Source organism: Corvus brachyrhynchos, unplaced genomic scaffold (assembly GCF_000691975.1).
Source record: "Corvus brachyrhynchos isolate BGI_N302 unplaced genomic scaffold, ASM69197v1 scaffold28, whole genome shotgun sequence".
NCBI lineage: Eukaryota > Metazoa > Chordata > Aves > Passeriformes > Corvidae > Corvus > Corvus brachyrhynchos.
In genome coordinates, this window is record NW_008246058.1 from 5017084 (window position 1) to 5029551 (window position 12468).

Consider the following 12468-nt stretch of genomic DNA (forward strand, 5'->3'; position numbering starts at 1 on the left):
AATTTTGGAATTAGAGCAATGCCTCAACTCCTCATGAAATCTCATAAATCATTTAAGAAAATGCAACCATCATGAAAAGCCCTTGTTTAATGTCAGCTCATTATGCTTCAGCCAACAGACCTGCTGGCATTGACTTCAGTGCAGGTGTAGAGCCAGCTGAGCTCTGCAAGGGAGAATTGTCTGCACTGATAGATCCTATCACAGAATACACTTCAGTGGTTCTTTGAAGTCTGGCTAATCGTTCCTATTTTTATAAATAGAAGTAAATTTACTTTTTTTAAAGTAAAATCACATATGAGCTTACACAATGCCAGACTCCTGGCAAGACACAGTAAGCAAGATGAGAGAATTTCAACTGTGGAGGTTCTCACTGGGAGACTATTCCATTAAAAAAGTTGCCCAAAGGTCTGCAGTGTCTAATGTCTAATGCACTTCAACTGCACTATGTAGGAGCAATGCAAGTTTCACCCATCTCATCTTATTCCAGCACGTTCTTATGCAAAAAGGCCTGCAAGAGCTCTACATTTGCTCACACAAGGTGCTCACATCCAAGTCTATTGCTTGAGGTCAGAAGCAAAGTGTCTCAAAGCAAAATTATGTTTTTCAACATATTTCATCTTGAATAAAAATGTTCATCTAAATCCAGAGAATAGGACAAGAAAATACAAACCTGTATTTTTCATTTTCTGTTGATTACTCCTTGGACAACAACAAATTCTCATCATCTGCTCCTATGCAGTTCTAAACATATACACACAAGGTCTTTTTTCCCTGTGCTTATGGGTTAAATTCTCAATTTCTACATGTCAGTTTGGTCCACTGACTTCAAGCTGATGTATTTGATCCTCAGTCTCCACCAATAATGTTCCTCTCAGAGAAATATTATGAAACTCTGTACAAAACACTGCATGTTCAAATAATAATAAAAGGAAGTCTACATTTAAAGAGGAGAGACCAAACATGGCCCATACTTTTCACATTACCTAACGGAGACATATTTAAAAATAATGCTGCTTTTGAAGTTTAATTATCCTAGAATGTCTGCTTCAGTTGCAAAATACGTATGGTTTAGGAGTTTTGGAAAAAGGAAGTGTCACATGTATTAACCATCCTTTTGGCAAATTTTAACAATATTATAATGACAACAGATTTTTGGCTTACTAAATTTAAGCCAGCTGCCTTAACAAAATTTCTGTAGCAAATGCATTGTGAGATCTGCTCCCCACAGGTCTAAAATACCATCAGAAGCAGAAAAAAATGGCACCAACACCTTAAAATTACTAGAAACTCACACATGCACTCACACACTTACCCTCTTTTGCAGGTGGGATTGTAGGTGGTGGAGGTGGTGTTGAAGGCGTTGTTGGTGGCTGAGTAGGAAATGGTACTGGAGAAAAAAAGGAAAGAATATTCAAACATGATTAAAAGCCCACTATCTTTAACAAACACAACATTTTCTACTCATCTCCACATTAAAAAAATTCATCATCTCTAATCAACTAGTTATGCAATTGGAGATAAATGCAGGTGAGTGCATGCAAGAAAGGCCACCTGAAAAAGAATATTACTATTACCAAACAATTAATGGCTATATATTCAATGTGAATGATACAATATTACAGCCAAACTACTGGAACTGCCCCTTTTTGAGATTACCCAGTGCAGTAGACCACGTGGCAGCCCTATTCTTGGCCTAGAATCCTTAATTCAATTTAAAAAAGGTCAGTGTCCTTTTCCTTTCTCACCAAAACCAGTCCTCCGTAACAGAAAGTAGATCTCTATTCACCCTGGAAGGAAGAAGGTCTTAGTCCTGCAATCCAAACTGCAAAGACAGAGAGCAAAAGCAAGCCAGTGCCTGCGCTCAGAGCAGATCAGAATCTGCCCTGATGAAGACGTTTCTGAATTTGACGAAAGACCTTGTTACATTTCCAGACAGAAACACAGCTCTGACCACAACTCTACAGGACTGTGGCTCTGTTGCCTGCAGCAACTTCTACTAAAGTTACTTTATAGAGTTTCTGAAAATGTCCCTCACTCTTCTCCTGAAAACTGACTTTGGAATTTCTACCTTGCAGAGACCTAGGAGAATACCCAATTATTGACTGACATCTTTTCTGAATGCAAGAGCTTTATTTAGTGCCTTTCAATATAGCCCAGCTGAACTCTCAGAGATAAAATGCACATGCATTGACTTCCACAACTCTACGGGACGAAAAGCTTCCACTTTCGTTGAAGGGGGTTTTTCCCATTTTTATTCAATGCATTTATCATATGAAGCCACAGGTGACAAAACATCAGTCCTTCAAGTAAGACTAAACTTGTTACTTGCTGTAACACCTAAGTTACATTTATAGGCAATGGAGAGAGTTAGATATAAAAGCCTGAGAAAAGGAACCTACATTTGGGAAAGATCAGTGCAAACAGGATTCATTACATGTCCACATCCCACTGCAGCTGATGGGGGTTTTCCCATTGGCTTCAACCACAGGAAGGGCTAGGACTCTGAAACACCTACAAGGAAGTAGTGCCCAGGACCAGACCCATTTAGAAACTGCTGTAAGGGGACTTGAAAGGCTGCTCTCAGCACCACCAGTCACCCTGAAGACTGTTCCCCTTTGAGGTGAGACAATAATTTGTCTGCATCACAAACCATCATTCTCAAATGGACATACAGTCCAAGGTGTGCTCTTCCTCATGTTTCCTAACTCCCTAAACTGCAGAGCACACTAAATGCAATTCCCCAAAATCCAGGAGAAGCTTGGCTTTTTGCTCACTGCTCAGAGAATGAGCCCTGGACAATGAAGAATTGGGAGTCATGCACCTGGGCAAGTTTTTCCTGTGTGAAACCACAAGTTGGGGATGAAAAGAGGAAAAGTATAAACACTTTCTACCTGAGAGAAGGGGAACAGAATTGTGGTGTATAGCAATATAGTATGAGAAGACAGGTAATGCTGAGATTGGAAATGGGCTCAAAGACAGATAAACTATTCATTCTAGTAGTCCCATGTTTCATTTTGCAGTATTTTGAACTCATGACAGCAGGATCTTGCCTTTGTGAGGGGTCTGGGCTATTTTGTCTGTCTGGTGTAATAATAATAATAAAAAGGTCTGATTTGTTGGTTTGTTTTAAAATACTTAAGTAAATTGGGTTTCAAGGTCCCATTTAACTGTAAATTATTCAAACACCAGTTAATTTTACTAAATAACAAGAACTGCAGGACACAAAACTTTCTCTGTTTGCTTCATTTTTCTGTATTTTTTACCCTGAAGTCACAGATATTCAGAGTATCCCTCAACAGGACTTTTTATGAAGAAAGCTAAACCATCCTTCCTATTTCATTCTCTTTAAGAAGTCCAACAGAGCTGTTGAATGTGACTTAACAATTAATTCACAGCAGTGGTGTAAGAATTCTGCACCTCTGTGGAGGAGTCACAATGCAGTTGAAAAGTTAATAGCTCAGCTAAAGGAAACTGAGTAGGAATAGCACATGTGTGGGCAAAGGGCAGAACACAAGAAGCAATTGAGCATTTTTGCTGCTGGCTGAACTCTGCTCTGTTTTACTCACACGTTGTCTCCATGATGCTCACAGCAGGTCCCTCAAGCTCCTGAAGCTGTGTATGAACACTGATTTTATATTTGGTTCCAGGCATCAACTCAAAGAAACAATGTCTAGGCGTCCCTCCACCAAGATTTACTTCTCGCTTTTTCCCATCTGGAATTACAAAAGAAACCACCTTTTTTTACTGTTTTATTGAATAGTGTAATTTAAATCATAAATAAGAAGGGTACACAACAGCATATGAAGGGTAAGAGGTTGACATAAGTTAATAAACTACATGCTGCCTTACTTTTGGCAACTGACCTCTGTGCAGAGGTCTCTGTAACAATTCATTCTTCATACTAAATAGGAGCTGAGGAATGTGTCAAACATCGTCAGGAAAAAAAGATGAATTTTGCCCCATACAGTGAAGATAATAAAAATCACTAACACTGTCATGAATGGGCTTTGGATCTAGTCATAAATTATCAGAGTCTAACTAGGAATTGTTGCATTATGTAATTCTATGGCATAGTTTGTCTACGCCTCTGGTTCTCAGCATCTGTAATGTGCTTGGTCAGAGCAAAAGAGACTGAACTAGATATCATATTCCAGCTTTCACTAGTAATCACTTTGCAAAATGGTTAAGGAACAGCATTTACATGGTTCCAAAACTGATTTTGCTAAATTCTGAACTGGAAAACACATTGACAATAGAAAAAGGCTGAGTACTGGAAATAGCATAAGGCATGTTTTAATAACAAGAAAAATTTTATCACGATTTAAGATCTGCAGCTGGAAGAAGTGAAATACAAGCATATGATCTCACATTTTACAGAATATATAAAAAAGGACAGTCATTCAGTGCTTATCAGGTGTTACACTAGTATAAAAATAATTGATCACTGCCTGAACCAGACACACACCTGATCTGACAATCAAATCCCTTCAGGATAGATATTAATAAGAAACATTTGTTCACATTCTAAGTTGTTCTGCTCACATTTAGGTGCTTTCAGCTCAGCTAAAACAATTCTAGCAGTTCTATATGGAGAAAGTAGAATGTTGGCTAGCTCCCAGATGAGAGGGATGTCTGTGCTGCCTTGTGTGAGCCAAGATCTCTGCTATCTGAATACCTTGTCTGTATTCCAGGGCTTCAAATAAACCTTATCACCATCCACTTGCCATTCCACAGAAAGGTCATTACTTTTTTTGCCACAAGATTGGTATTATTGTTCATGATACCTTTAACATAGCCCATTAATTGTTACTAACTGCACTTCTCTCAAGTTATCCAAGGTTTTAACTTGCTGCCAGTCAGAACACCACTGATGTCTACTTGGGATATGAGAGAGAGTTGGTGTGAACAAATACTGACTTCTCCATAATGTCTTCTGGTTACACCTGAGAATCAGTGAGGCTGAAGAGGCTATAATTTACCCTCTATAGAGGCAGTCCTAAAAGCATCAAGACACTTTGTGTGACTACATAAAACTGTGTCATGTTTATCCGTATGAGTAACATTACTACTATAAGCTATAATGAAGCATCAACAGAATGAGACCAAACAAAACTGGACTTTGTTCTGATTCTGTGGGCATGGTCTGGATTAATTCAGAGCTTTCCTACCCTTCTGCCCTCTTCTCCTGTCTATCCTAATCCTACAGAGCTACTGCTGGTGGTATATTTACAAACTTTGATGTATTCAGTTCATCTTTTATCCGTCTTCTGTTCCTCACACCAATGAAAAACTCAGGTAATCACCTATCTTCTACTGACAGATGAAAGTCCCTTACATAAAAAGCACAAGTTATCAACACATGTTTGACATAAAAGGACAGGGATGCTACTTCCAATCTGAAACTGTCAGTGTGTACACAACTCTCTTCTGTCCCTCATTTCCAGTATGTCAGGAGCCAGTCTACAGGTCTAACTGCATGCAATTTCTATGCAAGTCAATTCTCTGGATTGGGCTGTAGCTGCATATTGAATTATTTAGTAACTTACCCACAAGTGACTCTATAACTACCCTGTATGAAGTAGCATGTCTGTGAAGCTGCCACTGAGCACACAGACTAGTCATGCGGACTTGGTAGGAATCCAGGTTTGTCACACCCAGAAACACTGAAAATTAAATATCAAAAAAATAGTTTTACATCTCTAATAAGACATACAAGAAAAAAAATAGACAAAATATTTACAGTGAAACCAGTGCCAATTCATTTTTAACAAATAATTTCCATAGTTGCTTAAAAAACATCAAGAAAAGCTAAAGCAAGAATTTAAAAAATAAGTGAACCTTTAAAACAAAAGTTTAGAGCTGTAGGCAATTTACTTAAGACTAAATAATGAACGCTGCTAAAAAGTTCAGTTATTACAGTAAGTATAAAATTATCATAGTAACACCAGCATTTCTGTCAAAATCGAATTTAAAACTGAGCTTTAGCTATATAAAGAGCAAATAATCTTTTATATATATGGAGCTAGAAATATTACACTAAATAGACTTTTAATTAAGAAAATTTACATCTACTACTAAGCAAATATATTTTTGGCTGTTGAATAATATCTGCTTTATGATTCCTGTCTTGCTAATGTCCAGCAGATCACTTTAAAGCCTGGTATAGTCTCAAAGAAAGAGAGAATTTCGTTTCAGGAAATCAGTTTGCACATAACTGAGAAAGTCTTCCACATGAAAATTTATTCAGGGAGCTGCAGAAAGCCATAGTTGTAAGGAAAGCTGGTCTGTAGAGACCTGAACAGCATGAAATCATTCTTACAGGTTTTGGCCACGCCTGTTAGGGCATCACTGAAGCCTGTTGAGTATGAAGCAAATACTTTAACACTGTACTCTGTTCCACTGAAGAGATTTAGAATGAGAATGGTATTAATATCATCTCCTACAAAGGTCTCCAATGCAGGACCAGGAGCTGCAAAAAATGAAATAAATCAGAAAAAATTACACGTGTTCCTGAAGTTACTGCTATATTTTGCTGGGGTTTTTTGGGGTTGGATTTTTATTTTAACCATACACAAATACAAAGACATACTCCTCAATCTTGCATGGATAGAAGACATAACACACTTGGGAAATGCAGCAGTGGGATTCATTAAGGCAGAGCTAGACACTGGCCATACACAAATACAAAGACATACTCCTCAATCTTGCATGGATAGAAGACCCCAGTGGGATTCATTAAGGCAGAGCTAGACACTGGCATCTGTTAAGACCCTTTTGTTCTGCTTCAGTGACTTACTACTGCTCTAAATAGGCAGCCAAATATCTCCCCAGTTTGATTGTGTGCCAGGACCAACAGGGGGGACAGCGGATGCCAGCCAGCACTACAGTCCCTCAGGGCTGCTTATACAACAGCATCATTTAATACTGTGCAAAAATGATAATGAAAATAGAAAAGAATGAAACTTCCCCAAATCAGAACAGCAAACAGCTCCTTCATCACCTCCCCTAGTTGTTCTGGATACATATCAGAAACCGGGCAGCAGTATTGTCTTTGGACAGTATTTTAGTCCCGTAACAGTCACACATCTGTGATTTGCTGTCAATAGAGGACCCTGTTTTTCTAAAGAAATTTGAAAGATTCTGGATGTCTTGTCTGCTACAATGTACAGGTGGGCAAAGGATGCAGCACTCACAAAATGGACAACGAATAAAATGTCAAGTGTCTGAGAAGAAATGAAAACCTTGTGTTGTGAGGGGAAGGAAGTTGAGTAGGAGAATACAGAAGACAGGAATATGAAGAAAGCAAATGTAGTCTCTGAAACAGAGTCATGGTAAAATGATGTAAAAACACAGACTGAAAGAGCTGGAATTAATCAGCTTTAGGATGGGAAGTCTAAGGGGAAATCTGCTGCTGCCTATACCTCCTCATGCAAGGTGGTAGAGAAGATCAAGACAGAATGTCTTCTGAGGCAAACAGGAAAATGTAGGAGAGAAAAGACAAATTTTGTAACATGGGAAATTTTTATTATATATTAGCAAAGATACTTCCAGTGACAGTAGTCAAAAACTGGAAGAGATTCTTAGAGCAGTTTTAAAATCTCCATCCTCGGAGATACTATAAACTTGACTAGATAGGGTCCAGCAAAACCTGTTTCAAGCTGGTCCTGTTTTGTTCAGGGAGTTGGACCAGATGATCTCCAGAGATCCTCTCAAACCTGCATCATTCTGTGATTATGAAACTTTCATATTCAAAAATGAGACACCAAAGTTAACACTTTCAAGGCTGTAACTGCAACTGATAAATTTAAGAACAAAACTGAGCAAAAGATGATGTCCACTCAAAAGTGATCACAGAAAAATTAGTCTAAAAACTCACTGTTGACAGGTTTGTAGACAACCCTGTAACCCATTGTTGCTGATGGTGGGGCATCCCAGCTGATACGTAATCTGTTGTACCACTCATCTGAGACACGTAAGTTCCTAGGAGCAGACAGGGGCACTAAAAGGAAACCAAACTGGGTTTTTACAAGTTTATCTCATACAAGCTCATACAGAAAAATCAAGATATGCAAATAAAAAGACTGTGATACCCAGTACTCTCAGATTTACAGGTAAAACTACTAGGATGAAACCCTTAATCAAATTCATCCTTTGCATTACTCAGTGGATTAACTACAAACTTTGATGAACAAACAATGAATATTTGAATTAATTCCAAACTTTGTCCCTACATTTTTTTAAAAAAACCTTTTGTTTCCTAAAACTGCAAAATAACTTAGAGATAATTATACATTGTATAGTTTCTTCCAATACAAGTGCACTAAAGTTTTTAATGTACAAATCATGCTCTTTTGAACACTTAATCCTGTAGAATGGAATCAAAGGGATTATTTACAAGTGATTTAAGTCTCTGCATAAATAGCACTTCAATTAAGACAAATTATGTAAATTAGGAGAATAATTAAATAAAATTATACTATCATGACTACAAGTGCACAATGAAAGGATTTTTTACAACATACAGTAGAGAAAAAGCTTAAGCTACAGATGAGTAACCTTTTGGTACTTGGTCAGAACTCTGGAGATAATGCAATCACTTTTATAAAAAGTTCAGCAGCATTTCTAATGACCCTTAGAAAGTAATGATCTCACACAAAAGAAAATCTAACAGTACAATGGGTGGTTTGATAGCATCTCATCAGGCTTTGTTTACTTTACTTCCTGTATTAGTTGGCTTGCCCTTGGTGGGCTAGTTATCAAGGATTTACCAGCTTTATAACTGAACAAGTTTCTGCAAACTCAGAGTATTTGAATATAAAATACAGCTTGTCAGTTAGGAGAAACCCACTGTTTATAAATCAATCAACTGAGATTAATTTAAAGTTCAGGTCATATAAGTAATGCAAAATAAGCCCCCATTTATACTAAAGTACATTCCTACAGCCAAGGAAAAAGGACCACAAGAGTAAGTCTTTATTCATGCATATCCTGGCCAAAGACAGGCGGAAAGTTTGTACTTACATGTTTTTCCAGGAGCTGAGACACTGACTCCTTCCCCATCAGAATAGATGGGGGTTATTGTAACTTTGTATTCTGTATCAGACAGCAGAGGGTGAAGTACAAGAGTGTTTTGTCTGCCGGGCACCATTACCTGGAGGGTCAGAAAACAGAGAAACAATCAAGCTTAATGACTAGAGCCAAACCATTTTATCTTACATAGTCAGTGATAACACATTCCACCGGCATTGCTGTATACCTTGCATTTTCAAATACTATTGATGCTCTGCAGTAAAATAAAATCACTACATTATCCACCCTTTTAACAGATCTACTGTTATACCAAAGCAAAATAAAGGAATTGTTCTTATGGTATAACACCGATTTATATTAAACCTATAAGGCGCTGCAGCTCCATAAACCACTGGTAATGTTTGGACCATGAGTATTTTAACTATTTTACTGTACAGACAAAATATATACTCTTGTTGTACTCATTCTAGACATTTTTAGATTTTCTGAAGCTCATTAATAAAGGTTGATTGTTTTACTCTTTGAAGACAACAAATCCTCCTTCCCTGGGAGGAAGGAAAATCAATTTATGAGATCGGGAAGCATTGAAGTGAGCAAGCAGGAATAAAACATGTTTGTCTTGTCTGCATCTAGTCTGGATACAAGCAAATGAAGGTAGCTATTTAGGACAGGAAGTAGGATTACATCCCACAAATCCCACAGGATCCCAAACTGCCACGAAACATGGGAGATCTGCAAGAGAAGTCCAACCAGGCAACCTGGTAGTAGAGCAGCTGTAGAAATTCCTCTGGGCAGTTTTGGTTCCAGAGTATGTTTCAACCTGCTGAATTAAGCACAATGAAAGGTTTCCCTATATGCAGCTAGATCTAAAACTCTTCAATAGATTGCTGTATTTTAGCCAGAGCCTCAAAAACCAATATCACAACAGTGGTGGTAGGAGTGCCAAGCAAAGCCTTGCAATCACTTAACTTGCCAGTAAAATTTAATCTCAGAGAGCTTCCAAAGCCAGTATGGGAGCCACTTACAGCACATGGTGTGGGCATGGTAAAAAAGAGAAGCTAGTCCTATGTTTCCTGTGCAGAGACCTGTGCTCTGAAGTGATGCTGTTGGAAGCAAGTCCCACCAAAGTCACATTTTGGACATTCCCTGGCTCATGTCCATTGTGTGATATTACCTATCACCTATCACCTGAGCCAGCAACTACACATACTTGGCAAGAAGTTGAGAGAAGCATAAGCCCTTTAAACTCACAGGCGAAAAGCAGAAAGTAAGTCCATAAAAGTGTTTTGTTGTTTCAAAGAAGACCGATGCATGTGATGATGGCAAAGTTTTGAAGCATAGGCTCAAGAAAGTCTCACCAGTTTTAGCACTCCAGGATATATTCAAACTACTTCTAGTTTTGGCAAGTGATACAAAGAAGGAAACTTATCTAGTGCACCCAGGTGTTGAGACTTGTCAAAGTGCTTCATTCTTTGATCAAAACTGGACTTAAACCATTAATAAATGTTCATGAAAGATTTCCATGTTCCTCTTCCATACACATACATTCAAAACACACAAACTAAGTTTCTGAAAAAATCCAACTAATTTTTTGAGTTTTTTAGGATAGGGGATGCAAGCATTGAGAACTCTCTCCTCACCACATGTGCATAATCTTCTACAGACCACTACAGTTTTCAGCAGTGAAAAACATTTTTGGCTTTAAAGAAGAGAAAAAATGTGATCTTTGCAGCATGTACAGCACACCCAAGAACACATGCAATTTAGAGCTTGACCCTTCTGTATTCTATTACATTTTCTAGTCCCTGATTTTCAGCCAATTGCATCAAGAATTATACAGCTTATTAATATTTTTATGGAAAGGGAGCAATAACTGAAACTTATATCACTGAAATTAGAGCCAAAAAACTTAAGCATTCACCAGAGAGCTGTCACGCTATAGTACATGTAAGCCCAAATTGCACAAAACTTTTGGGTTCTGCCTAAAAATGTACTTAAGTAAATAAACACTCCCTAAAATTGAATATCTGTGTTGTTTTATTGGCATCTGTTGTGCACCTCTCAGGTACCTGACGCCACATGATAAAGTACATTCCTTCCATTAAAATGTGCTTAATTCTAAGTATAATCTTACATAATTCTTTTTTCAGCGAAGTATTTATGCACGTGATTAATTTCAAAGATGAAACATGGTTAATCTGTTTGTTGAATTGTGACCAAAGATAATAAGGCTTGAGAGCGTACTTAAAATTAAATAATTCATGGAAATAGAGCCAAGATATGTACCTAATCATACAGTTTTATAATTTTCTCTAATGAGCTTTTTGAGTCAGCTCTAATATCCTTCTGATAGACACAATTTTAATATTTTTCCTACAGTTTTAATTTCATTTTAATATAATAGTCATTAAATACTAAAGCAGAATGACATTTATACCATCCAACTGAACTAGAGAGCTGAAACAGTAAATCTGGGATCTGAATTTCAGAAAATTTGGGTTCTTCTCAGAAGAATAGTACAGTTTGTACCATTATGCTGTGCAAGTTTTCCACTCTATTATATACTATACTAACATATAGTTGGGGCAAGTTCATAAAGCATGTTTCCTAATCCAAAAGACACCCTTTCACTGGAAATTCATTTTCAAGTTATAATTGAAAGAGATGGTTAAAAAGTAAGTTTCCAGCAGGGTCTCATAAAAGTTGAACAAAACTAAAATGGAAAAAGACAGATTCATATTTTCCTAGAAAAAATATATTCAACTCCTCTTAATATTTTTTATTGAAATATTCTGATATAGGGCTAAAAAGTCAGCTGCTAGAAATCAAAAAGAAAACCCACATTTTTAATATGGGTTTTGCCCTATGAAAAGAAGTGAGTCAAGTGGCAGACACAGAAGGAGAATGATACGGAATATTTTTGCATTCTGAGCTATTTACTAAAAAAATAACCTTGAAATACAATTTAATCTTTTAAATGTACCTACATGAAGACATCCAAAAATTTTGTAACAGATTTTGTGGAAACCAAGCACTGTAATACTAAGTTTTCACCGACTTAAAAATAAAAAAAAATTAAAAAGGCACTTGGCTTCACTGACTTCTGGAAGTATATCAAAATTTGTGAAATCTTTAAATAATGGAGCTTGGGCTTCTTATTTTGGGGGGGGGGGGGGGGGGGGGTTTGTTTTGGTTTGTTTGCTATATGCTCAAAAGACTTCATGCAGTACTTTTCATTCTTTCAAGTATTTTCCAAAATCTTGATGGCCAGATATTTTTCTGTGTAGGACAACTTTAATTTTGATCATCACATGGTATTGGAAAATGCCAAATATTCTCAGGCACTTAGATTAAGAAGTGCTGTCCTTATCGTGACAGGTTAACGAGAAGTATGAAAACTCTATATTTGAACTTTATTTACATTACTTTTGCATAACA

General features: G+C 37.2%; 1 protein-coding gene across 1 annotated transcript in view; it reads right to left on the reverse strand.

Annotated features, from left to right (window-relative positions):
* The window catches only part of COL14A1 (collagen type XIV alpha 1 chain), a 119855-nt gene that overhangs the window by 43916 nt on the left and 63471 nt on the right, over positions 1-12468 (reverse strand). The window contains exons 21-26 of the mRNA XM_017746050.1: positions 9022-9151; positions 7877-7999; positions 6320-6469; positions 5547-5663; positions 3567-3713; positions 1293-1387 (exon numbers count right to left, since the gene is read on the reverse strand). Coding sequence (XP_017601539.1) covers positions 1293-1387; positions 3567-3713; positions 5547-5663; positions 6320-6469; positions 7877-7999; positions 9022-9151 — 762 coding nt within the window. The remainder of the gene's footprint in view (positions 1-1292; positions 1388-3566; positions 3714-5546; positions 5664-6319; positions 6470-7876; positions 8000-9021; positions 9152-12468) is intronic.